Source organism: Aythya ferina (genome assembly GCF_964211825.1).
Source record: "Aythya ferina genome assembly, chromosome: 11".
NCBI lineage: Eukaryota > Metazoa > Chordata > Aves > Anseriformes > Anatidae > Aythya > Aythya ferina.
In genome coordinates, this window is record NC_140307.1 from 897,841 (window position 1) to 924,809 (window position 26,969).

The following is a 26,969-nucleotide window of genomic DNA, read 5'->3' on the forward strand; positions in this document are numbered from 1 at the left end:
CTTGTCACCGTGCACTTCAAAACTGCAGAACTCAAATCGTGAATCCCAGGACCTGGCTGCCACTGGCCCATGGTGAGAGGCAAGAGAAAGGAGACAATACCTTGCACGCCGCAGGCTGCCCGCGCCGCCGCCTGCCTCTTGCCTTGCTCTCCCCGGTGCTCAGGAGCGTGGCGTTTGTATATCCTGTGGGGCTGTGCCACTCTGTCCTCGGGAATGCTGGCGGCCACCGGTTCGATGAAATAGTCCTCGTTCATGAGCCGAAACACGCCTTTCTAGCGGGGAAAGACAGAGATGTCACCGTGAGGCCACCCGCATCGAGCACAGACTCACACCAAAGAACCTGGGAACGGGAGAGGTTTGCAAAATATTCCAGGGAGAAGCAGGTCCCCTCTGAAAATAATTTTGTGGATATTGTGAGCTCTAAAATCCCAGACCAAAGAGAACAGGCAAGCGGGGACTGATCATTAAGGGAACGGGAAGCTAAAGAGATCCCAGCCACAAAGTGCAGGGGGTGCTGAGCTGAATGGTGGCTGCGCTGAGGAGTTCAGGGGCTGCAGGGCTGCTGAGGCAGAGCAATGCCTTCTCCAGAGAACCAGAAGCAGAGCACACCAGGAATGTGTGTGTGCTGTGCTTCCTCCTCCATGCTCACACTGCCTCTCCCTGACCTTCCTGGAGAAGCTTTGCGAAGCCCAGGAGCGGCTTTGAGGACAGTGCAGCCCCAGTGTTTTGAGCAACTGCTGGACCAGTGGAGATGTTTTCATAATGAAATCCTCAGGAGATGAAGTCAGTTGCTTCTGGCCTTTTGCACTAAGCCCCGTCGCTGTAAACTGAACCCTCAGGTTGCAGACTTCCTGTGGACAAGCAGCAGCAAACCCCTGGGGAAGAGGAGGAGGAACCCGCAGGAGCTCTTGATCTCAGCAGGGACTCAAATCATGGAAAGTCAGTGTCGGGACAAGGAGCATCGCATCCCCGTGCAATGAGGAAAGGATGTGTCACCGGGACCTCTCCTACAGCAGGAAGCGACACCCTAAAACTTTCTTTGGTTAATTACAATCCCCCGACCCCGGTCCAAATGCAAGATGTTGTTACGGACTCACACAGGACCCCAGAGCCCCAAACTGCATCTCAGGAACAAACTTATCTGCAAGCACTTGGCTTTGCTGCTTGAGAAGCTCTCTGAATGGGCAGATTCACACCCAGACACCGAAAATTCCTGGGCAGGGGTCTGCAGCTGGAGCAGCCCCATGTAAACCTGCTGGGGGTGCCCTGCAAGGGCTGCGTTTTGCCCCAGGGAGGCTCTGCAGAAGCACTGAGCGGGTTGCTGTCTGCAGGAAGGTCTGGTTTGCTCTGTTTAAAGCACGCCTGTTAACCTTACTGCACCTCGTTTGTCACAGTCCAGCTCAGTGTTACACTGCATTTTGGAATCCTTGACAGGAGGAGTTTAAAGTCTTGAAAAAGCACTGCCAGAAAGGTGAAGCCTTCAGAGAAACAGATCCCAAAGGTGGGGACGGGTGTTGAGGTACGATTACCTTGTGCTACGCACATAACAACTGCCGGACCAGCTGCTGAGAGCACATGGCTAAGAGCTGCAGAGTGCTTCCAGTAAAGCAAGGCTGGGCTTGACCTCCCACGCATCCCCACCATGTGCCCACACAACACGCTCCTGCAGCCCGTGGCACTGAGCCTCCCGGCTCACAGCCCGGAATACCTAGCACGATGCAAGTGGCATGTTGGTAACAGTGAGTTCACTGTAACAAAGCTCAGGGACAGGCTTTTCTTTCCTAAATAATTCTGTGAGACACACAGCACATTGTTAGCGTGGTTTTCCGTGGTTTGGTGTCTGACAGAAAGCCAAACGTTTCCAGAGCCTCGCATGTTACGAGTACATGTGTGTGTTGTCCATGCAATACTCTGAAGGAAGCTTTACGACAGCTTGTATTCCCGTGCACATTACAGCCACCAGGATTTCTCTCATCCAAACATCCACAGAAAAATGAATTGAAAGGTCGTGGGTTCCTCCCAGACACATCAGTCTATTCTGTATCAGAATGAAAGGCCTGGCTGTTTCCTGCAGCATTTATCCCCCTGAAGTCCCTCCAGTCCCAGCTCCTTGGGCAGAAAAGCTGCTCAAAGTCACGGAGGGAGTCAATGCGAAGACAGCCACGGAGCTCAGACCGTGCTTCCCAGCTCCGGGCTGAGCTGCTTGCCCCTTCTTGAGCTCTGCTCCCTCTCTTTGGCAGGCTTCCTCCAGACCCCACGCCCTCGTTGGCAGAACCCCAGCTGCCAAATTGAGGGTGAGAGTGCAACCAGAACAACCAGCCCCGACTGCTCAGGGAGCTGTGAAGTGCGGGGTGCCGATCACCCTCAGATGCTGCTAAATTTGGTGGGAAAAGCACAACCTCGACACCTTCCAGGATGCGCCCAGCATGTTGCACGGCCTTGCCATGCTATCCTGCCAGAGCCAACGCTTCTGGACCACCGGACACACCAACACCTCCCACAGCTGCTCCACTGGCACCAACGCTCCTGCAAATCTCTGTGAGATGTTAAACCCCGTGGGGACCCGATACCTGTGCCAGGAAGGTGCAAGCTACTGCAGACACGGCGTGAATGTGCCTTGCTGAGAGCCTCCACCCCTCTCTGATTAGTGATAGTGGCTTTCAGCAAAATTTCCCTTCTTAACATGCCACAACTGCCTTTGAAAATATTGACAATTGAATAAGACTGCTGACATCTGCAAAACCTAAAGGAGTTTCACTGCATACGAGCCGCTACCCTGCTGTGAACAACCAGGCTCCAGGCTTTGAACAACCTCGTTTTCAGATGTGTTTGTCGTAATCCTACATTTATATACTGGAAGACAGATGCGATATGAGAATCGCTGTCTTTGGGAATTTGGACACAAACACAAGTAAACACAGTCCCAAGAGTTCCCAAACCGCTGGAATCCATGGGAAATTTACAGTCAGCCCATCCACAGCAGCATCAGACCTACACAATGAGATCTTGACTCTGCTGCTGTCAGGACTTTTGCCATTACTTTCACAATAAAAAAAAAAGGATTTCACACAGCTTCTGCTATTTTTTTGTGGGTGAGGAACCTCAGTACTTACCAGGCCATCACATGTGCTGAGCGCGGCCAGGCCACCCTTCAGGGTCCGGCTCTGAACCTCCCCAATCATGTGGCAGGAGTTGTAAGTGTGAGACTGGATCTTGGCGTCAGCGATTCCCCCGTATCGTCTCTCACTGACGAACCCGGGCGCGAGGAGGTTGTTGTTGAGGCTCAGGTTGAATTTCAGGGGTTGGCCTTTGTAATGCATTTCATAGAAGGTGAGAAACTTGCTCTTGGAGGAAAGAGACCTTCTGTGAAGCACTCGGTGGGACAAATCGTAGGACAGGAAGGCTCCAGTCTCGTCAACCTTGATCGGATGAACGATGTCGCTGCTTGATGACCACAGAGCAGGGTCTGCAAAGAAAGGGTTTTCATGGTTAGTTTTAGGGTTAATCATCTTTCCTCCTACCCCCTGAGCTGGATGCTTAACTCCCAAGGCAGCTCAGTGGGGTCAGGCACCCAAATATCTGTTGGATCTGTAAGTTGTGTCCACTGCTGCTGCCAGCTGCCAGTGCCTGGAAGCTAAGTGCACTGTCCACACGTTCACTCTCTTCTCTGCCCTCCGGCAATGCATCTCCACCTCACACAGTCCTGCTGTTTAACAACTACAGGGAAAAAAAAAAAAAAAGAAACAAAGAGAGAGAGAAAGAAGAAAAAGAAAGGAAAGGAAAGGAAAGGAAAGGAAAGGAAAGGAAAGGAAAGGAAAGGAAAGGAAAGGAAAGGAAAGGAAAGGAAAGGAAAGGAAAGGAAAGGAAAGGAAAGGAAAGGAAAGGAAAGGAAAGGAAAGGAAAGGAAAGGAAAGGAAAAACGAGAGAAGAGAAGAGAAGAGAAGAGAAGAGAAGAGAAGAGAAGAGAAGAGAAGAGAAGAGAAGAGAAGAAAGAAAAGAAAAGAAAAGAAAAGAAAAGAAAAGAAAAGAAAAGAAAAGAAAAGAAAAGAAAAGAAAAGAAAAGAAAAGAAAAGAAAAGAAAAGAAAAGAAAAGAAAAGAAAAGAAAAAAAAAAGAAAAAGAGCTCCCACTTTTGAAAGAGAGGCTGGAGCCCCACAGCAGATGCCTGGCAGCAGGACACCTCCCCGTGCCCGGAGCCCCCCAGTGCCCCCACCGCTGCCGGCCGCGGCGCTCCGGGACCGGAGACCCCGGGGGGGATCCCGGGGGGAGCCGGGGGCAGCCCGGGACCGGCGGGACCCGCACCGGCAGCACGGGGGCAGCCGCGGCTCCGCACCCCCGGGCATCCCCAGAGCGTCCCCGTGCACATCCCGACGGGCATCCCCAGCACCCCCAGCACCCCCAGCACCCCCAGTACCCCCCCCCAGCACCCCCCAGCACCCCGACCTGGCTGCCCGGCGCTGCCTCCCTGCCGGGTGCCCGCGGCCAGCGCGGCGGCGAGCAGCAGGAGCCCCCCGGGGCTCGGCATGGGTGCGGGCGGCGGCACCGGCGGCTCGGCGCCCGGCGGCGGGGCCGCGACGGGCGGAGCTCGGCTCCGAAAAACACTTGGGGGGGGGGGCAGCCCCGGGCCGGGCCGGGCCGGGCAACGATCGTGTCCCGGCCCGCGGGGCCGCCCCGCCGCTGTCCCGGCCCCGCCGCTGCCCCCCGGCGGCCGCCACGGCCCGGGGCTGCCCCCCGGCGGCCGCTGCGAGGGGGTGCCCGCAGCACCCAGGGGCCCGCAGCACCCAGGGGCGCTCCGCACCCTCCCTGCAGTCTCCTCCACGAGACTCCCCCGTCCCACTGCACAAATGTCACCGAAAAACGACGCCTCTTTGAGGCTTTATTTGGGCTGCCATCTCCCCTTCTACTGATACCGACACTACAAGGTTGGGGGCTTTCCCTTTTTACATCTTTTTCTTTTTTTTCTCTTTAAGTAACTCCTTGGCAGGGCATGAAGACTGCAGGCAAGTATAGCCCCTTCCTCATGAAATATGTGACTGTTACTAACTGAGCATATTATTTGTATTGCTTAGCATATTATTTGTATTGCTTTCCCTGCTTGTTCTCTCTGCACGTCAGGATCACACAAATCTCGCTACCTAGCTCTATCTATTTAAGCCGGAAGGCTAAAATGTTTAAGGAATAGCCAAACTGAGTGTTTAGTCTCTGGTTCATACATTTGGAAAGATTATTTGTGGGTGAGGTTTATAAGGATAGGGTGTTCCAGGTTTGGTTGTGGGGAGCTCTCTGACATTTTTTACACGGAGCAGTTCATGCTCAGAAGTCTGTATTTGTAAGCGTAATTTAGCTATAAGACATGATAAAATGTATTTGATATAGGATGAAGCCCAGGTCAGAGTGTTTGACAGTTTGGGTCTGCATACATAATGTGCAGCGCACTCGATGTGCCATTATTTTCATGTCTGACTCATCCAAATCAGGCATTTTGTGTCTTCTATACGCAATAGAGAAGAATGAGGTTAATTTTGAAGGCACCCTGCCGTTTAAAAACCAATTGCACTTGAATGGCTCTGGGCAACTTCCAGCAAGGCCGCTGAGTGTCCAGTGAGTGCCGTGCTACTGCATTCACGGTGGTTTTGCCAAAGGGAAGCAGAATCTGGCCACTTCTGCCTCCTCCTTGCTAAATATCTCCAGAGAGGGGCAGTGACCCACAGCACTGACATTCCTGTGCTGGGATGGATATGTGGCTCTGCTGCCCTCCCAACCGCACACTGCATCGAGCGCAGTCTGTACAGGAAGTGTATGTGGGATTGCAAAATATTTATTTCCTTATCTCTTCAGAAAAAAAGCCAGCATGAGGGTTTGAAGACTGTCTGGTGCTGTCAGGCCACGCGTGGCTTTCCCAGACGTTTACGTCTAGTGCTGCTCCACTTCTGTCTGCCTGGCTAGCATTTTCCTTTTTATTTTTTTATTTTTTGAAGTGATAACATGAAAATATGACAACAGAGATACGGCCGAATAATCACAGGAAGCATTTTGACAGAAAAAACACACAATTCGGCTGCGTGCACAAACAGAGCGTGGCTGCTCGAGTACGAGGGGTTTGCCCACACGCACAGCTTTACGCTCGCAGAAGCGAGGGCAGGAGGCAGCGGGGCAGCTGCTGCGGGCAGCTCCGGCCCCAGCCCCCGAGGGTGGGCGCCTGCCCCGCGGCTCGGGCCCCGCGGGCCCCGGAGCTGTGGCGGGGGGCGGCCGCCCCCTGAGGGCCCCACTCTGGGCCGGGGAGGCCGCAGCGGGGGCGGCGCTGCCGAGTACCGCGGAGGCAACCATTGGCCTCAGCGCCCGGCTAGCTCAGTCGGTAGAGCATGGGACTCTTAATCCCAGGGTCGTGGGTTCGAGCCCCACGTTGGGCGTGTGATTCTTTTTTGCCTTTCTCTGCTTTTTTAATTTTTTTTTTCGTGTAGCTCCGCATCAGCAGCGCCGCTCCCCAGCCCCCCCGCAGCCGCACGGACAGCGCCCGGGGCGCGGAGAAAGAGGGGGGGGCATAATGGAGTGTGGGGGGGGTGTCCGGCTCCTGACGGAGCGAACTACAACCCCCAGCGTGCTTTGCGGCGTGGCCGCGCGGCGCATGCGCGGTGCGGCGGGGGCTGGGGCCGGCCGCGCGTGATGCGGCGGCGGCGGCGGTGAGGCCGCCGGGGGAGGGGGCGGGCGGCGCGGGAGGCGCTCCTCAATGGCGCCCAAGCAGGACCCCAAGCCCAAGTTCCAGGAGGGTGAGCGGGGGGCTGGGGGGTGCCTCGGGGCCTGGGGAGGGAAAGGAAGGGACAAAGGGAGCGGGCGGGGGGGCTCCGGTACCCGCGGCTGGGCCCCCGGGGCCTGCTCGCCCTCGGGGGGGCGCTGGGTCCGGGCCGCGTCTGTCAGCACCGGGCCCCGGGAGCGTGAGGGGAGGGCCCGGCCCCGGCCCCTGAGGCGGGGAGATTGTTCTGGAAGGGCTGGGGGTCCCCCGGGCCTCCTCTCTTCCTCTTCTCGGCCTATCCTGCCCGTCAGGCCTGAGGCTGCCCTTCTCCCCTCCCTGTCACACACAGCGCGCTTAATTTTCATGCAGGTTAATTTTTAACGTGTTAATTTTTAACATACATTAAAAATGTTGAAATCTTCTGGCCACGTCAGGAGTTTTATTTTCTCGAGCTCAAAAGGTGCCCATCACTCGCCCTGCTTAATGGGGAGCTCCCAGGGGGGACCCTCGCGCAGGAGGGCGATGGGTGCCGTGCTGGGGCCCTGCAGCATTTGGGGTGGGATCACAGGATCCACGCTAACATCAATGCACTCGGTGCTTTAGGACAATAACGGATTGGATTTTGCTTCCCGCAGGGCTTACTTTGCATGCATCTTGAGTTTTAGGTAGTGGCTGTGGTTGGTACTGATGCAGGTAAATGAAAACTTATTTCCCCGTCCCTCACCATGGCTGTGTCTCTAAAAATGCAGCTGGCAGAAGAAGCTGGAGTCTGGATGCTCAGTGCCCCTCAGTGCAGTGCTCGGGTGTGCATCGGGGCAGCTGGGGGCAGAACGTGGTCAGTCGTGTGTTGGCACCCCATGCCACGTGCTGACACCAGTGTGTTAACCTGCAGGAGCACACGGGATTTTAACGTGCGATCCACGATGTAATAACTGAGTTCAGGTGAAATGGAATGGGCTGCAGAAGCTAAAGGTTGGGTAGAATTCCAGACAGAAATGGTTCATAGCTGTAGGGATACATGTGGCTTAAATTTATAACAGGTGTTCAAATTTGGACTTTCTTCCCTAAATATAGGTGTTTGTAATCTCACCATTAGCACCAAAATGGAGAAATGTCCCATGAATAAAGCTGCCTGCAGGCCTAAGGCTCAAGTGCTTTATTGTGGGCATTCACAGCATGACAAGTGAAATTATTTTAATTGTAGATTTCTCAAGAGAAATGATAGGTGTGCTTAGAAGCTGTCTGTACGGGCACTCTTCACAAAGCAATGGGCGAGGAGGAGCCTGCATTTGTTGTGAAAATGCATGAAAGCTGGGAAAACCTGAATGTCAGACGGGAAGTGTGAGTACCCTGTGAAACAGAAGGGCTGTGTGTTGGTGTAGGCATCGGAACGGAGATCGGCGCCTGGTCCTGTGGGAGTTAGTGGCTGCTGGTATCTCGGGTGTTAATCTTGTTGCTGACTTTCTTTAAAAGCGAATGGGAAATGTCTTGGGAGTCTTCCTCAGATGTCAAGTTCAACTTCGGAGAGGCTTAAAGCAGATTTGTCTTCCTGGTGGTGCTGATGGGATTTCGTTGGTTTTGGTCTGTTCTCAAGATGCTGGTTACCAGCCTGTATGTCCTGGCCATGACACAAGCCTTCCCTTTGATGTGAAAGTGGAATTTCTTGCTTCTATAAATGCTCTGCATGTCAAACAGTTGAAGGAGTGGGCTGTTGAGCTCTGCCTTCCCCAAGCTCTTCTCACGTGAAGGTGTCGCCAGCGGGGCCGGGAGAGCTGCCCGCTCTTGTCTGGGTGCAAGCCGTTGGTGCAGCAGGGATGTTCTGTGTAGCGTGGCGTTCCCGAGTGTTACAGAGCATCTTCAGCTAGCTTCTGCCAGCTATTTTAGCTGAAGAACTGTTCTCTTCCAAACCCCGTCTCTGGGATAATGAATAGGTGTGGGTGTCTCTGCAGCGCAGGAGAGGAGCGGTCTGTAGGTGTGCAGGAGAAGCCTTGTGCCTGTCTGCAGTAAGCGGAGGAGGAGGAAGAGCCTGTTGGCGTTCCTCTGTGCTCATGGTAACCCTTCTGCAACACCGAGGTTCGTGTCCTTGCTCGTAGTAAATGTGGACATCTTGCCTAGAAAGATCTTGCATAAGGATTGCAGGAGAGGTGTGGCTTCCAGCAGTGCTCGTGGACTGTGCGAAGGATGCGGGGACTGCAGTCTGTGGTTGTTAGCTGTGATTATAAAGAAGTTCTGACTTATGGCAAAGTACTGAATGTACAAAAATGGGGGTACATTCCCCAAAATGGGGGTACCCCCAGCAGGCTGGGGGTGGCCAGAACCGCAGGCAGGAGCACAGGGCTTGGGGCCAGTCGTTTGCTGAAGTTAACCAGCCCTTCTGCAGAGCTGTGGGTAGGCTCAGATATGACTTGTGTGCAGCTGTCCTGGCATGAGTGTTCTTTGGGGAAGTCCTCGGGAGTCTGTCTTTTCCTTCATGGCCCAAGTAATCAGCTTTGATCCTCCTGTACGACAGTAAATCGATGTTCCAGACACCAGCCTGCTTCTCAGATCAGATTCTGCCTTCAAGTTCCTTGCTTGGTTGACCTGGGATTCGTTCTGTGCTGCACTTGATAACGTGTATTTTGCAGAAATGATATATGAGGATTATTTTAAGATGTTTATCTGCAACTTTCTTTCAGGTGAGAGAGTGCTTTGTTTTCATGGACCTCTCCTTTATGAAGCAAAGGTACGTGTGGCTGCTCGCTGCTGCAGGCGCTTCTCACTGCTGCTCAGGAAAGTAAAGAATGGTATTAATTTACTCGCTATGCCTTACATCGATGGGTTTAAGGCCAGGAGCTAAAATTAAGGATATTAGGTAGATATCCTAGTATCCTTCCTCCTAGTTGCAGGTCTGGGTGACGCTGAGTTTGTTCCATGCATGATGGCGTTGAGTTCAGCAGTAAAATAAGATGTTCTGCTCTGTGTTGACACCTAAGTATTAATGCTGCTTTAAACTGGAGAAGGTACGGGGAGGAGTTATGGCAGTGATCCTGAGCAAATGCTGTATGGCAGAAGACTGGATTCTCCGAAGTACTTAAAGGTGACTCAATCAGCATGGCAAGAGAAAAGGGATTAGAAGTTAGAGCCAAAGAGGGTGTGCTTTCGTGTTCCAACAGTGAAGCAACTTGAGAATGTTGTGAAGTGGTACAGCAGCATCTGTAGCCCAGCATCTCCAGGGCAGGGCTCATCCTTTCTGGAAGAAGTGCCTTATCCGAGACTAAGCTGACGGATTTATTTTGGTGTAGCCAGGAATTTGGGAACATGGGCGGGCACCAAGATGAGACTAGACAGGGTTATGTAGTCTGTCGTCTGGGTTGTGTTTTTGCAGGAAGAGGCATGTCTCTGGCCATGTTCTCCTTTTACACAGATGTGGTAGCTTCAGCTCCTAGCTGTCAGGGTGCAGGAGAAGGTTCAGTTATGAGCCGTGTGCGTGCTTGTCCCGGCTCATCTCGTTGTCTTCCTCTGGCTGAGCTGTGGCAATGTCCTGCAGGCTGCCGGTAGGGCTGTGCTGAACTTTCAGACAGAAGAATTTCAGGGAGGGATGCTTCTGAGAGGTGTTGTCTTTAGAGGCCAGTCTTTAACAGGAGTACCTGTTTTTATTTACATCGTTTATACATTCTTAATCTAGAAAAAGCCTTTACTGCAACCCTTTCTACTGAATATAATGTGCTCTCTGTGACTGCAGAGATCCATATTATCTATTTTGTACTTTTGAAGACTCCTCTACTTCAGCCAGCTTACCTGTCTGTGAGGTAGGGGCCTGCATGTGAGCAAGCTCTTTAGTGAATGGCTTTTGGCTAACCTTGGGGTAGTTAAGTGACTGCTTGTTTACTCTTTGGGTCACCCTCAGGGGTTTCCAATCCTTCTTGTCAATGAAAGTGGCCCTTTATGTAGCTGAGCAGAGTTCTTTGTTTGCCTAGCCCTTCCCAGTCTAAATAGGCAGTAACTTGTGTTAGAGAACTTCCTTTATGCTGTGAATTTGCTGCCAGGTATTTCAATTGCTTGCATGAAATCTCTGCATGCTTAGAGTCTGGAAGCTTACAAAGCAAAACTCGTTCAGAGATCTTCTTGTTCTCAGTGGTACTGACCAAACTTTTTTCTCTGTTCCAGTGTGTAAAGGTTGCCATAAAGGACAAGCAAGTGAAATACTTTATCCATTACAGTGGCTGGAATAAAAAGTAAGTATTTCCATAAAGCAGACCTTCATTGTCTCTTTTCATCGGTTTGAATACTGTCTTGATGGACAAGCTCTTCCCTCTGTGTCTTTAGAAGGTTCTATAAATTTGACCCATTTTTGTATAGCTGAGTCAAGGATTTATAGCAACACAAAGAAAACATTGCCTAACTAGCTGTTTCCTGCAGGCCTTGGTTATCTAGACAAACTAGCTTAGGGTGTCAGCAGACTAATGAATGGGAAGGCTTTGTAGTGCTCTGTTCAAGTTTGACAGCAGTTATTGTAATTCCTCCCTGGCAGAAATATTCAGTGTAAAAACTTTCTTATTGCGTGCCGGTATGAGAGGTAATCCCTGGTGCAGTGGATCAAAGTGCTCTACTCGCTGTGTTTTTCACTCTTAAATTGCTTCTGGCAGCAAAGATTTGGAAAAACATGCCTTTGTGAAGGCTGCTTTCAGAATGGGAAGAGCTGTCTGTTTTAGTGTTTCACAGGAGCAGTTTTAACCTGTGTTTTGGTTCTGGCCTTTCATGCAAAGTTGCTGTTAGAGATACTTTTCCCTTCTGCACAAATAATAGAATTCTTGGTAAGATGCTTCTAAAGAATAAAGATGTCTTCGTGATACAATGCGCAGCTCACTGAGGATTAATTTTGTCATGAGATTATTGCATTTGTGTAGTTTTTGTTTAATTTGAGTTCTTTCACTCAGTTTTGAATTTAAGAAAAGGAGGGTTTTAGTGAGCAGAAGCTCTAGCTATTCAGACTCCAGAAGGCCTTCTGATTTTTGAGGTTTTTTTATATATATATATATTTTTTTTTTGCCTTCAAGCTTCCAGTTAGCTACATTAAAAGTGGCTTTGCTGCAATATCTATACAACTGGGACAATGTGATTTTTTTTAACTTTGGTTTCTGTAATTACGGTCCTTTGTTACTTGTTAATAGCTCGGCTTATTTTTTTTCTGCACATATCAACAAGATAGGAAGTTTTTTCATCATACAGCATAACGTGTACTGCAGTTATATAGCACTTCTGTGGAAGCTGTACAGACAGGAATAAGACAAGGAGCTTACCTATCTGACCAAAGCACTATCCTAAAAATGGAACCTTAGGATACGTACAGCTGCGTGTCTGTTTCTCTAGCATTTGGATGCAAAGCTTGGCTTGTCTGAATCCTGGAAACTTTATATTCCTGCAGTGGCATTGGTTTTTGTCACTTTGGTGTTCCAAGGGTGGTAGCTATTGCCATGTAGTGAAAATGACACAGAACTCATGTAAAGAGCTTTAACTTGCATGTTTCAGAATAACTTGGCCACTTTTAATGTGCTTTTATTTGAAATAATTTGTCAGATTGCTTGGATTATCCACTCTTTGTCAAAGTGGAATTCTTGCTCATAATGGCAATTTCCCCAACACCTGTTCTCTTACATCGTTCACTTCAGATTCTTCAAATATTCATGCCATCTTGGTTTCCTTCACAGACAGAAATCAGAGCTCTTCTTCTTACAGTAAGATCTTATTGCTGAATTTGTTAACCTATAAAATGTTGGAATAGATAAAGGAAACTCGCTTCATAATATAGTTATGGCTACAGATGCCCCGTGATTTAGTAAGTGTAGATTTTTTTTTTCTCCTGAGATTCTTCTATATTAAGACAGTCCCCTCCCTCCCAAATTGCCTATCCTTCAAATCTGGGAAACTTTCAGAAATGACTGAGGGTTACAGTTCCCTAGAGAAACTGTTACAGCTTCAGGCAGTGGGGAATGCGTTTAGTAACTTACACTCAGTTGTGCCAGTCCGTGACTTGTAACAAAAGCAAAGTTCAGTCTCAAATTCTGCAAAGCTTTTGATTGATCCTATTTTATGTAGAATGCAGTTCTGTGGTGTTTTTGAACAATTGTTTGATTTTTATTTTTTTTCCAGCTGGGATGAATGGGTTCCAGAAAGCAGAGTGCTCAAATACGTGGATACCAATTTGCAGAAACAAAAGGAACTTCAAAAGGCCAATCAGTAAGTATTTTTGTTAGTCACTGTCAGCAGAATAATTTTTATCTATAGGGCTTCAGTCCAACAGCTATATGTCAAAGGAGGGCAGTAAGTTCAAAACAAACGAAAAAAGAAAACTACAACAAATGCCTTCAAGAAGGATGTCTCTGTTCTTTGCGGTGCTTTGGCCTACAGAGGTATTCTGATCTCAGTGCTCCAGAAATTTAAGAGTGAGCTGCTGCTTAGTTTTAAAACTTACTTCGGGTTTCAATGAAGAGTAGGTTGATGAAATGGAGAGGCAACCTGATGAACTGCAAGTACATTCTGTAACACAGAAGTTAGGTGACCAAAAACGATCCTTATGCAGTATCCCTAAAAATACATTGTTAACTGCTGAGGATATCCATCCTAGGGGATATTTAAAAGCTGCCTGGACGTGTTCCTAGGCAACCTTTTCTAGGTGGCCCTGACTGAGAGAGAGGTTGGACCAGATGAACTCCAGAGGTCCCTTCCAACCTAAACCATTCTGTTATCTTCTCAGGCAGCTTCAAGATGCATACAAATACTTTGATTTTTATGAGTGCTAGTCTTTTGATTCTTTTTTTGTGTAACAAAAGTGCTTTTGTCTAGAATGTGCTATTTTTCAGAAGCAGTTAGTGTGTTGCTTCTAGGTGATTGAGTAAAGAGGATGGTGTAAATGGAAGTTTATACTCTGAAGTTTGTTATATGAAGCCTAAATCGTAGAATCATTTACGCCAGAAAAGACTTCTAAGATCACCTAGCCCAACCTTTAAAGTCCTTTTCTTGCTATTGAGTTGAATTTGTTCCTCCTTATCCCAAATAAGACTTGAAATCACTTACTAGAAGTTTTGTGAATACTCTGTATAACCTATTATCTTTTGAGGGGAAAACAAGGTTCTTTTCCTGTTAGTCTTACTGCAAAATGTATTCTTTTTAAAGGGAACAATATGCAGAGGGGAAGATGAGAGGTGCTGCTCCGGGCAAGAAGACATCTGGTCTGCAGCAGAAAAATGTTGAAGTGTAAGAAGCTTTTTATTTAAAAAACAAAAAACTCAAACTTTTGCTTGTAAGTTCTACTATTGATCTCTAAATAGTTTTCTTCTTATAGTTTAGCCTAAAGAACCATTCTTTTACTCCTGACACAACCCATGCAGGCATTTTACTGTGGAGGTATCTGAAAGGCTTTTGTTGAATTACTTTATTAAAACTGTCTTCCAAGACTGAATGATGTTTAATCTTGGATCCAGGTACTGAGTAGGCTAAACATTAACACTTCATAGTTCTCTGGAATACTGTTCCTCTCAAGTTAGTTGCCTGACACTCAATTGTGACGTCCTCATAAGACTTGTGTGTCTTAGTGAAATTGGTTTCTGTACAGAACTTTGCAGCTCTTCCGGGCTGCGCAAGCACTTATGTGGGGGGAAAAAAATCCTTAAAATACCTTGCCTTCTTACTGTACAGTTGTTAAAACCGTTTCTAGGAAGCCTTTGGTGTTTTGCTGTCTTTTCCAAATCTAAACACATGCTATTAAAATGGTTTTGCATCTTAAGAGACCAGAAGCAAGCTCAGATGTTTATTAGAAAAAAAAAATCAGATTGTAATTGTCAGATTTCTTCCATTTCATCCTTTTTATTTTTCAGAATAGGCTTGTGTGGCCTTATGCTTAGATTCTCATAGCTCTTTTGCTTTGCTCATGTGTCATGAAACTCTTCTGTTTGGGGTAGTACTTCAGTTTTTTAATCACGAATATACTCATTTCTAATGTGATATCCTAGATCTTTTGAACTGCTGACTCCTTTTATTATTCTAGTCTTCACGAGGAAGGAAGGGATGTCATTTCAGCAGCTAAGAGCATTTGGCAGCAGCCTCGCATTTCATGCCTCACTTATGGGTAACTTTGCGTTACAAAATAAGTATCGTTGGCTTGAGAAGTGCAGTGGCAGTGGATAAAGGCTTTTTTCGCTCTAGATCCTGAATGCAGATTTCACTTTGCAGCTGGCCAAAGCCTATCCAAGGCTGTAAATTGTCTTTTGGTCTTCGAAATGGGGAGTTAGATGGATTTGGTCATAATGCTGTGTGTGTACTCCTTCGGTCTGTTGCTACAGATTCTGAAGTGCCTTAAGCACACCGGTTTTGTGTGCTTTCTCAGCTTGGGATGGGCTTCTGACAGGGACGTAGTCAGTCTGTCTTTATTTGGAGGAGGTGGGGGAAAAAAGCCTGCTCAGACAGTTCCTAATGCAAGTCATTAAAAACTAATTAAAATATCTAAATTGTGGTAATTACTAATGGGACTGCTCGAGGGGTTGTTGCACTTGAGTCTGCTTGTGTTTTATTCAGTAGGAGTAGAATTAATTTAATGTATAATTTTGACATAGGTGGTGATGACTCAATTGTAAATATTTTCATGACTACAAATTGCATTACAGAGAACTTCCTAAGAGTAAATTCAGGAGTAGGTTCCCCGTACTGTCAGCTTCAGGCGTTTTGGGAGTTCAGGCTGATTGCAGTGGGGTGGTGACTTGCTCTCTGGGGCTGAGAAAATGCTAAATGTTAAACCTCCACTTGAAAAGCAGTAGAACTCAAAGTCAGCTTAATCCTCTCCCCCACATGTAATCACCTTGCATCCAAGGTGATGCAGCAAAAAGGACTTCATCTTAAGCTTCTGTTTAAATTCAATGCTCAAAAGCATGTTACTGGGTCTGTCTTTACTCTTGGTTAAAACCAGTTGGGTAAAGTTTTGCTTTTTGCTGTCATCACAATACTAAGCATCAGCGATTGTTTCTGGTGTAGCAAAACATACAGGAAACTAATTCTCATGGTGATTGGAAAGCTTAATTCCTTGAAGGTGGAAGATGAGAGTAGTAGAGGGGAAGGAGGAAAACCTGTCATTAAAACAGCAGTCTTGCGATGTGAAAGGTTCTATCACAGGGTCCCATATGCTTGTTGCACTGATCTTGCTCCTAGTCTCTAGCCATTACCAGCATCCTTCTCAATTAGACCTCTGGTTCTTCCAACAAAGTCTCCCTATCTTCTTCCCTACCTGGAGGCTGAGGGGAGGAAATGCTGTGACTGAACTTAGCAGTGATGCAGGGTTGCGATACTGCACGTTATTGCCTCAACTGCTGCTGCTCACATCCTGCTTACACCTGAAGTCAAGGTGGCTTGTGACAAATCTGGGAATACAGCTCACACTTCGGGATTGTTCTGTTGTTATAAATCTGAGGTCGCTGCAGGTACATAACGTACCGTTGGTGGGGAGGGGGAGAAACTGGTCAACTATTCTAAAAGGGTAACGCTGTCAACCTATTTAGGCCTCAAAATTTACCTTTTGTAGCATTCTTGGAGGATTGAACAGAGGGAGCTGTTCAAACTTACCTGTAAAAACTTATTCCTCAGATAGCCAAACGAGAATGCAAAGGAAATAAGTCTAAGAAAAAACTATCCTCCAGGAATGTTCAATAAGATTGTAAAACACCGCTAAAAAGGTAAATTTTTGAATCTTAAATAGATTCTCTTAAAGGCTGAGCACTAGGTCTGACATTCTTTCCTTAACTCAACCCCCATTGTGCCTAGATTTTTCAGACGAGATGGAGCGCATACTGTTTGCTGTTTGGAGACCCCTACAATATCGACGCGGTGAGTTAAGGATGGATTGTCAAACCAGGATTTTCATCCTGAAATCCAAACCTCCTTGCTTTCATAGATTTCCTTTAGCGACTCTTAAAGTCGTCAGTTGTAATGATGTAAGCTCTGGTAGCAATTCAGTTAACAATTCAAAGTGCTGCAGAATATTGTGTTTTTTTAAAGCTGGCGTGGACTAACAGAACTTAGTTTCTCTGAAATGTGTAAGTTTTCAGCTGGGAGAAGGGGATGTTCTGGGCAGCTAAATGCATTTGGTGCCCGCTGTTCAAAAAGTGGAAGACAACTGACTTCAGGGTTTCGAAACTGGATTGTTCTAGAAGATTACAGTTGGCCTGCATGTTTACTGTAGCCTGGAGTTCTCTTTCCATGGAAATCAGTAATAAACTGCACTGTGCTCTGCGAGTCTGAGAGCTCGGCTGCTGTGGTAGATGGTGCTACAAATGTGAGGATTGATCTTGCTCTGTAATCTGTATTTTTGTCATGGCTTGAGTCTGTTCAGAGTAACTGTTCTGTAAACTGCAGCAACTAGTTCAAAAGGTTCTTTAAAGCTATGTCTAAGCGGTATTTAATCAAATAGAAATATGCATGAAATGCAAATTGTTCGCAGTTCTTTTGAAATTAATCATCATATGGTAACTAGAAAAACTCTGATAGAAAACACTTGTGTGTTTACAGTGGGTTACCGAAAGTGAAATCCAACCCTACAGGTACTGGCTTTCCTAGACTGTCTTATCTATGGTACTGCTGAATTCCAGTTTCTAAGAGTTGATGCTACCTTTGATGGGCTTAATGTGATTATTATGTTAAAACCAGTAAGCTGAGTCAGCCTGTGCTCGGAGAGGAAGAAGGGCAACCTAGAGGGTTAGAGTGAAGGTATGGCACTGAGGAACAGGTTTGAGAAGACGTATTTTTTTTTGATGTATTTGCAAGCAGTGTCACCAGAGATGCTCTCAAAGCAGTATCTCAACTTAAACGTGAATTATTGTTACTTTTTCTAACAGAAGGCCTGTTCTTAATCTGAACACGTTGCTCCAAAGCATGTGCTCCTGCTGCGTGTCCTCTGGGGCATCCCCTACCATCTTTGGCGTAGCTCGTAGCTCTCACACGAGCTACTCAGTCCTCTAAATGTCAGGCAGCATACGAATACTGCCTGCGTGCCAGCTGCCTGAGGCTGTAACAACCCTGGAAGGGCCATTGTGGCTCCAGCTGGAGACTTTCCTGACCCGCTGTGCTGTCTGGTGGTCACTGACAGCACGTACCTGGGGACAGTCCTCAAGTGAGTCAAGTCTGCGGTGCTTTTCTGCCAAAAATACCCTCTGCTCCTAGCAGCCTGTCAGCAAGGGACTTCTGAGTTGGAGGCTATATCCATGTGATGGGTTTAATAGGCGTTTGTAGGACTGTTTTACCTAACTTCTGCACCATTTGAGCCTCTGGCCTCCACAGCATCCTGTGGCAGCGTGTTCCTCATTTTAATTCGGTACTGTGCTGAGGAGGGGAAGGAGGATGACGACTCCTGTCTTTTTTAATGCTTTCTGATTGGGTTTTTGGTCTTACTTCCATCTTGAGGAAGGATTAATTGGTCCATCTTCACCCTTTAATGGTATCTCTACAATAAACACTCTTCCCACCCACTGGTTACTCCTGGTATTGAGCAGTTCTGCACTACCGACTGTTCCTGCTCTTGTTACCTCTTCTACTTTGGTGTGCCGTGTAAGATCAGGTCACCTGACCATGCAGGAGATGTGTTTGGTTCTGACTTCAGTATTTATCCTTTGCTAATAGCGTTGGAGGCTGTAACTGAATTCTGATGGGAATGCTGCTCCTTGCAGCTGATTTAGTAACCAAGCTGCGAGAGCAGTAGAGGGCTGACAACGACTTCAACATCTTTGCTTTTCATACTTGAGTATTTTCATGTAAGCTTTTGTTACTAGACACCTTGTGTTAGGAGAGACTTCAAGATTTTGGACAGCTTAGTTGCATCTGTGCTGTCGTATTATCAGTAACCTGGCACCTTGCTGATCTCCCTCTTCTGGCATTTACAAGAGTCTTAACCTCAAATCCCAGAGCCCCAGGTGGTAACTCGCCTTCGTTCTGCTGCTTGCATCCTAACCAGCTGCTGTAGGGAGGTTCCAAAAGATTTCTAAGTCTTGTTAAAAGGCTCGAGTTTAGGGAAAGTAAGAGTTCTGTGGGCAGTAGCAGGTATTTGACCTAGATGGTTGTGGACTCGTAACTGTTGTAGAGTAAGCAAACCTTCCCAAGTCTTGTTTTTCCTCGTGACGATGTTTGTGTTGAATTCTTTACTAAGCTAATCTCGTTTTCTCCTGACAATTCTCTAGGCATGACCCTGAAAGACACTTAATGCTGCTCTGTGTTCCGAGGCTTGCTGTTACACGTAGGTGTAAAATGGCACAGAAGGATGTGTTTCAGCCTTTCCTGGATGTTTCATCTCTTTGTGTCACTTGGGACTTGAATTCCTTTGCAGGAAGTTACCTGCCAGACCCAGGACAGGAACATGTGTGATGTTCCTCAACTGTATGTCTCTAATGAGCCTGCCTACAGATGTGCTGCTTATCGCGGGCTCCAGCTTCTCTCAATAAGGCTGTCTACAAGCTCTGATACGAATGCTGCATCTTTCTCCTGGCTATTGAGTGCACTGTATGTTTACATTACTCTACGCAGCAGAAGCAGTTCATCTTGCACAGCTGTCGTAACCTACCGAAGAGCCACTCTGTGTACAGGCATCAAAAATCTGCCAAGTGGCAATGCTTTGTCTCTACCCTGAGATCTTTGTTCCCTAAATCAGGTTTGTCTTAGACTTTGCAAACAGATGGCTGCTTTGGCTTGAAGCAGAGATGTAATAACTTAAAATGTAAGGAATCTGGAAGTAAGGAATGAGGCTGGAGAGCACAAGCAACTGCCCTGAATGGGTTTATGCTAGACGTTGTGCATCAACAACACAGGTGTGGTCTTCTCTCTTAATTGCAGTAGTTCTTGAAGTACTTTGGATTGTCTGTCTGCTCCAGTTTTCTAACACTCTGCTTCTAGACTGATGGCTCTGATTTTATTTTTATCTTGTGACATTAATTCTCAAAAGAACTCCCTGTTTCTACTTGTTTACTCTAGGTTTGGAAGGAAAGGCATTCTCTTCAATACACAAGTCCATTATCGGTGACTTCACTTGGCAGTTGTTACCTCTTCCTGGAGAGGGGATGTTTACTCTGCCCACTGTTCTTTTTAAGCCTAATGATTGCTTGTGACTTGAAGCTTGAAAAAAGTGTTGCTTTTCCTGTCTTCAGACCTTTCTGAGACTGACTACTTCCTGACTGAGATAATCCCGGTTCAGAGACTGAATACAAATGTCTTTTGACGTTGTGATGAATTAACAAAGAAATAATCTTGTACTGGTAAAGAGTTTTATCCTCACAATCTGGAATCTAGGCCACTGATTTCTGTTTTCTTGAGAGAGGGGTTTAACTGGATTCCTAGCAACAGTGAGCAAATGGAAACCTGGCTAATAGGCTCTTAATTCAAATTTTCTAGAAAAGGTTAGTAAACGTACAAAGTTTAATTTTAGTTTTAATAATGTAACAGTTTATTTTTTTGTCATTAACGTATCTTGACATATTTGAATATTTGCACATAGTGTTTTTAAAATTCTTGGAAGTTAGCTTCTCAGCATAACTGTTGGAATAAAAGTAAGGGCTAAGGAGAGAGAATTTAGGCAAGTCTAAGTGTTGAAGTGTTAAGAGAGCAGCATCTGGAAGATGATAAATGTTAGGAACAACACTTCAGTATTGTTCCAAATGTTTCCAGTAAATATAATCACGATCTCCCTTAAACTTCGGACTGCTATGATTGCATCATCATGCAACTTCATGCATATAACTAATTCTGATAGTGATATTCAAACTTTCTTATGCTGCTGTAATGGTAAAATTGTTTTTTTCAATACTTTTTCTGGAAAGTCAGCTAGCTGCAACTCATAATTTCCATCACCTCTGTTTCCTTGTCTTGTATTTTGTCTTTAAGTGATGCCTGAAATGCTGAAGTAGAACATCTATAAGTATTTGGAAAATACGAAGCATCTGTAGATGTTACTTGATAAATGTTGGTCAGGTCTGTTCTAAAATACTTATTCTTGGCCTGTCTTCTGGACTTTTGTAGGTTTAAGTTTAATGAATCCCCAAAATGTGAATACTACCATTTGTCCTGGAAAAATCTTAAAGCACCATAACTGTAGTGATAAATCATACTTAACTTTTTTTCCTTTCTTTTGCTGCTACTTAAATACTCGATAGGCTAAGTATTTGATCATGGTTCTGAACTTACTGGACAATTTTTCTGGCTTTCAATTCTTTAAATACTTGTCTTTATATTTGCAATAATTTGTGTTCTTCTTGCAGGAAAACAAAAAAGAACAAACAGAAAAGTAAGTATATCTTTATTTTTTTTTGTGGAAGTGGATATCCCTAGTGAAAAAGTGAAAATTCTTAGCTGGAATAAGATCTTAAATCGCCCCCCCCCCCCCCCAAGTTTGCTTACAGTATCACCTTATGGTGTTCCTCCTGGATTTTAGATGTCCATTCCCCTCCAGCAGGAGGAACATATAACTTGCTGATTTGTACAGAAACTATTTGCCAAGATTTTGACTTCCTGCAAATTAAAAGCAAAGTGGTATCCGCGTGAATCTGAAATACTTTGGTAAGTCAGAGTTGGTTTTTATTGACATGGGACACAATTCACAAAGCTGAGCTGCTGGCTCCAAAAACGTTCTTCCGAAGAACGTTACAGGTACTGATGCCCTGGTTTGTTCTTAATGCAGAAATCTCCATCTTCAGATAAGCATGAATTTAGCAGATCAGAGTCACAAATGTGTGATGTTCAAAATACAAGTAATATTAAAACAAAAAGCAAGTAAAAGATGACTTGAAGTCTGAATCTTACTTTTAAATGCTTTATTTTTTTCTTTTTAATGGCATTTCTTACTGACTTACCAGACTTCTTAAGCAGCATAACTTCTCTTTTCTGTACAGCTCCTGGAATTGGAGAGGGGAGCAGTACCAGTGAGACTCCTCAGCCTCCTAGGAAGAAGAGGGCTCGAGTTGATCCAACAGTGGAAAGTGTACGTGTTGGTGATTCCCTTGTAGGCTTTTTGACAGAAAATCGAGATGCTTTGCTCAGACAGCAGTGTTTGTTCTATGGTACGGCAGCGTGAAATGCTATAATTTTGCAAAACCCTAGGTTTGCCAAGAGGCCTTGGAAAATCTGAGTTATTTCCCTGTTCCCTCTGGAGTCTACTTTGGCAATTCCGTAGTCCAGTGATGTGTTTGAGTTGTGGAAACAACCGATACGGTGACTCTTATCTTGGATAGTTATCTGAAAGTAATTAGTGTGGCTTCACTTTTTTTTTTTTTTTTTTTTTTTCCAGGAAGAAACATTTATGAACAGAGTTGAAGTAAAGGTGAAAATCCCAGAAGAGCTGAAACCATGGCTGGTAGATGACTGGGACTTGATCACCAGGCAAAAGCAGGTAATCTCTATAAATAAATAAATAATAAATTTAAAAAAAAAAAAAATCTGTGCATAGGCAAGGACGATAAACTGGAATTTCATATCCTCTTCAAGTGCAGGGTAGCTAAATCTCCTGTAGAGTTTGACAGAAGCCTGACAGTGTTTTTGATAGTTCTCATCCCAGTTGGATTTTAAGCAAAGGTCACCTGTGAGGTTATGAGCATGGTGCAGCAGAGCTGAATGTACATTTCTGGAATAGATTCAGTTTAACAGGGCATAAGCTTGAAAGTAGAGTAATTTTAAATGAAGTGTGGTGTTCCTCAAAACATGCCAGTAGGTCAAACATGCTTAGAACAGTTTGCTTAGCTGGTAGACAACTAGTCTGTAGGAACATTGTGCGTGGTAGACGTTCTATCTCAGTTCCTTCCTGTCTTGTTTAGTTGTCACTTATTGCCCAATTCTTAAAGTATCTCAAGTTCTACAGCTCCGACAGAAACAGTCTTTTAAAGCAGTGATTCTCTACTTTTCTGCGAGGTAGAATCTATATAAAGCTTCCTGATACAGTAATTTTACCTAGACAAGACAGTCTTCCAGTTTAAAAAGTATAATACGCTTTCATAAACTTGTTAGTAAGTCATGACTAGTGTGGAGCTGTTTACTTAAATTGGCAAGAAGCATAGAAAATAGCATTGCAAGTTGTTTATTTTTGATTTGATAGGCTGCAATTGCATGCTTTGAATTTTATTGCAGCTCTGAGGTACTGTCTGTTTTCCTAGTGAGCAAAAATCCCAGATGGACAAAAATCTTGTCCTACATAGATAAGGCTGACTTGTGCTGAATAGAAATGTTATGCTTGCACCAGCAGGAAAAGTGCTTAAGTATTAGTATGTGTTACACTGACTCCAGTTCTGCAGACTGGATTTTTTTACCTGATTATCTTCAGACTATAATGCTTTTGTGAAAGGAATTTGGTAAAGAAATTGGTAAGTGAACTGGGGCCCGTGCCTCAAAGAAACAAAGCAAATCTGTGAATTTACTGCTTAGCCTTGCAGTGTGTAACTGAACTAGTATCTGAGTACAGGTGATCTGTGTGTGGTGTTACAGATGGAAGATAATCACTGGTCAATCACAGCTACAAATATTTGTCTTCAGTCCTGCAGGCTGTGATGTAGCCGTGATAATTGTTAGATGGTGCAGGCAGTGAAACTTCCCAGCATGTGCCTAGTGGCATTGTTTGCTTCGCACGGTGGTACCCGTTGCTGAACTGTAGAAGCAAGAAGCAAAGCAGACAAAGAATAATCAAAGCTGTCACCATTGCTTTTGTGACCTGCGCTAGGCAGGTCTGCACTGGCATTTGTGTGCTTTGCTGCATACCTTTGGCTCTTGGATTGACTTTGGCAGTTCAGGTTGCTTTTGAGCAGCAGAAACATTAAATGGAAACATGACTGTGGTTGCTGTTAAGTATTTCAGTATGCACAACTAAAACAGTTGATGTTCCTTCAGTAAGAATTAACACCTTAACCTGTTAATTCTGGAAATATCCTTATGTCTGTCTAAGGCTAGCACGTAGATAGAAATGTCTGCACAACTTAGGCAACTTGCATTTGCTCAATTCTGTTTCTTTCCCAGCTCTTCTATCTTCCTGCCAAGAAGAATGTTGACTCTATTTTAGAGGATTATGCAAACTACAAGAAATCACGAGGAAATACTGATAACAAGTAAGTAGCAGTCGTTTCAAACCATAACTACATCTTTTGCTGTTGTTGCTGCACTTGTAGTTCATGGGAAAATTAGTAAAGCTGTTAAACTAATAAACCCAGCCCTGTGCTCAGGTTAATGTTCAAGACCAAGGTGATCAAGGAGTTAAGGAATCTGAGGAGGTAATTCAAAGACCTGGTTCTGCTTTCTGGATGTTATTTCTCCTTCATGCCCTGCCCTTCCCCAAGCTTTTTTTTCCTGAAGGAAGCTGATAGAAGCCAAGTCAATCATTCTCCATCCCCTTCGTTCTAGCTCAGTTTTTCTACACTGGGTGAAGAAATTAGGTGTTGCTTGCTGTGTGTAAGCTGAACAAACTATCAAGAAGGCTACATAGCAGATGAGCAAAAAGTGTTACCGTATTGGCAGGCTTTCTCGTTGAGGTAAGGGGTGGAGGACAGGCGGGTAGATGATGACTTCTTTTAAAAGAATCGGATGGGCAAAGCTGATCATCCTGAGGTGGTACTTTGAAGATTCTTGCTTGTAGATGCATCAGCAGTCCAGCTGTGACAACAAACAGGGTGTGTTTATTCTTAAATGAAGCTTTTTGCTTTCACAGACAAAAGCCTGAAGTCTGAAACTGTTCTTCAATTCAAGAGGAAGTATATTATTGGCTTGTCAGGGTGTTTTGATGTATTTATCTAGTTGTAATGGCCACTTTAAACTTTTGCTGGGTGGAGTGAGAGATGATTGCTTATACAGAAAATAAATTCCTGTACAGTTGTTCTTCAACTCGTTGTGAAGTTGAAGGCCTGCAGGAGCATGGCACTGAGAGTTACAAAGAGTCAGTTGCCTGAAATATTGGATGGCTGTCCCCTTCCATTAAGCAGTAGTTCAGTCTGATTACTTTAATCAGACAGTTTTAAACTGTTGTGAGTTAGGATTAACTTTGGTTGAAAACAAAGAGCCGGTAAACGTCTTAAGAAGTTTGCTGTTTTGAAGCGACTGTGCAAACTAATTTTTGTAGATGACTAAAACCAAGTTTTTTCAAAAACAATTTTTAAAGGAGGTCTTGAAACGCACCATTCCTTGCAGCTGTACATTTTTAGGTCTCCAGACATTTTTCCTGGAAAAATCTGAAGGTTTGTAAAAGACTTCCAGAACTTTGACAGACTCACCAAGCCAACTCCAGTCTTAATGTTCATCCAGTCATTAGAACAAGATCTGCAATGTTTTCTCTGTTTACCAGGGAGTATGCAGTCAATGAAGTTGTGGCTGGAATTAAAGAATACTTCAATGTCATGCTGGGAACACAACTACTGTACAAGTTTGAGAGGCCCCAATATGCTGAAATCTTAGCAGATCACCCAGATGCTCCTATGTCTCAAGTCTATGGTGCCCCACATCTACTGAGGCTATTTGGTAAGTATCTCCTCTAGAGGCTGGAGAGAGGTTAGAGAATTAAATCCTTACAATTCTCCTGTCTTGAGTATCAGTGGGTATTGCAGAAGTTTGACAGGCAACTTTGAAACCTGGGACTTCATTCTTTATTTTTATTCCATAGACTAATGGTCAGTTATTCAATGATTTAGAATGCAAAATAATTATTATAGGTTAGGTTCTACATAAAAATAGATTCCTGGGCTTTTCATATATGCTAGTATAGGTTTAGTCTTACTGAAATACTTAATCATCTCTAACAAGAAGTGCTACTTGTTTTGAACAGTACGAATCGGAGCTATGCTTGCTTACACACCGCTTGATGAGAAGAGTCTGGCTTTGCTGTTAAACTATTTGCATGACTTCTTAAAGTAAGTACTTTTTAAACCCTTTTAACAAGACAAAACTTGGGTCACGTTACAAAAGTCTGCTTATTTTCAGTGAATGGGGGGGGTTTTGAGGTTCAGCAGCTGACTGAACCTCAAATGTAAGCGGTTCCATCCTGTTAATCTTAACCTCCCCGTGCTCACTTGGAGCCAGAGCTGCTTGACACCAGCTTGTTTGGATTTGATTTTTGGCATGAGGTGTCAGATCCTTAATTGCTTTGGACAGCTGACTTTCTAGTGGATGAATTTATAAAGTAGATTTATACTGTGGATAGATTTATAAAGTGGATTTATACTTTTGAAATCATTCATTATGATCTCAGTTAAACGCCTTTTGATTCATTTGTGATGCTAAACAGATTTCAGGAGAAAATCATTTCATCTTTTTAATATCTTTCATAGGTACTTAGCAAAGAACTCCTCTGCATTGTTTAGTGCCAGTGACTATGAAGTAGCCCCTCCCGAATATCATCGGAAAGCAGTATAATGGTGTGCTGCTCTGCAACACAGTGATCATTGGATCCTTGTAATACTGTCCACTTCGTCTTGTTCTTCACCCTTCTATTGCACATGTCTCTATTGCACAGACTATGTAAACATAAAGTGAATAAAGTTGTGTGTTTAATATGGAACTGGCATTTTTAAGTTCTGAAAACTTTCTTGTACTGAAATGGATGCTTGGAGTTTAGTGGAAACTTTGGTGTTTCTGGCTTGCTACTGTTTGCATCAGTGGAATGTGAAAAGAATGCAGTTATATTTCATTGTATGAACTCTTCTGTGCTCATGGGTCTGACATTAAGATGTGCCTAACGAATCTGCTTTATGGCATAGCAATGACAAATCCAGACTCAGACCCGTGAGGGTTGTGATCACCTAGTTGTGGTGCTATTAGTCTGACTCTCAAACCCATTTTCTTTCTTGGTGTTGGAAGTAAAATGTTTGGTCCATAAATGTATGTTTTTGTTTAGGTAGTTGAAGGACTGTGACTTTTTATATTCTAACAGTAGGAAAATGCATTATATAGTAGTGTCTTGGAAATGTTGGTCTCTTACAGAGCTGTTTTACAGATCTTCAAATAAACTTTTTTTAATTTCAAGTATTGTTTCTGATATTTCTCTTTGGACTGGTCATTTACGATAATATCATGTCACATATGATCAAAGTGCATTGCTCTGAATATAAAGATCTGCAGTATTGACTTGGAGATGTTTTGTTTCCTCTTAACTCCAGGGACTATTAGTTAAAGCTAACGCATCCAATTTCAGTGAGGTGGATTCTTTTTCTCTGGGGTCATTTTGGAGTTTGTAAGTACTGATAATGCAGTTTTACTACTTCTGTCACAAAGTTCTTAGC

At 45.0% G+C, this 26,969-nt stretch overlaps 2 protein-coding genes across 4 annotated transcripts in view; one reads left to right on the forward strand and one right to left on the reverse strand.

Moving 5' to 3' along the window:
- The window catches only part of ADAMTS7 (ADAM metallopeptidase with thrombospondin type 1 motif 7), a 45,209-nt gene extending 40,595 nt beyond the window's left edge, over positions 1 to 4,614 (reverse strand). Inside the window, exons 1-3 of the mRNA XM_084532669.1 lie at positions 4,443 to 4,614; positions 3,114 to 3,466; positions 101 to 272 (exon numbers count right to left, since the gene is read on the reverse strand). Coding sequence (XP_084388795.1) covers positions 101 to 272; positions 3,114 to 3,466; positions 4,443 to 4,524 — 607 coding nt within the window. The 5' untranslated portion in view covers positions 4,525 to 4,614. The remainder of the gene's footprint in view (positions 1 to 100; positions 273 to 3,113; positions 3,467 to 4,442) is intronic.
- A 2,030-nt stretch (positions 4,615 to 6,644) lies between these two features.
- MORF4L1 (mortality factor 4 like 1) lies at positions 6,645 to 26,712 on the forward strand. Of its 3 annotated transcripts, XM_084532671.1 has the most exons (13): positions 6,645 to 6,766; positions 9,405 to 9,451; positions 10,876 to 10,943; positions 12,859 to 12,945; positions 13,882 to 13,962; positions 16,516 to 16,578; positions 20,988 to 21,013; positions 21,618 to 21,706; positions 22,013 to 22,114; positions 23,725 to 23,813; positions 25,040 to 25,212; positions 25,517 to 25,601; positions 26,019 to 26,712. In XM_084532671.1, exons 1-13 carry the CDS (start codon positions 6,727 to 6,729, stop codon positions 26,101 to 26,103), a joined length of 1,035 nt encoding a protein of 344 aa, XP_084388797.1. In that variant the 5' UTR covers positions 6,645 to 6,726; the 3' UTR covers positions 26,104 to 26,712. The 3 variants fall into 3 exon arrangements, with proteins under 3 accessions (XP_084388797.1, XP_084388798.1, XP_084388799.1); XM_084532672.1 differs by lacking the exon at positions 16,516 to 16,578 and having other exon boundaries at positions 6,650 to 6,766; XM_084532673.1 differs by lacking the exons at positions 9,405 to 9,451; positions 16,516 to 16,578 and having other exon boundaries at positions 6,687 to 6,785; positions 10,844 to 10,943.
- Positions 26,713 to 26,969: the final 257 nt, after the last annotated feature.

Excerpts from the sequence above, each read along its gene's own strand:
- MORF4L1 (XM_084532671.1), top strand. The coding sequence starts at position 6,727 with ATGGCGCCCAAGCAGGACCCCAAGCCCAAGTTCCAGGAGG. Across the intron at positions 16,579-20,987 it reads ACCCCTACAATATCGACGCG|GAAAACAAAAAAGAACAAAC; the intron begins GTGAGTTAAGGA and ends TTCTTCTTGCAG. Across the intron at positions 23,814-25,039 it reads CGAGGAAATACTGATAACAA|GGAGTATGCAGTCAATGAAG; the intron begins GTAAGTAGCAGT and ends TCTGTTTACCAG.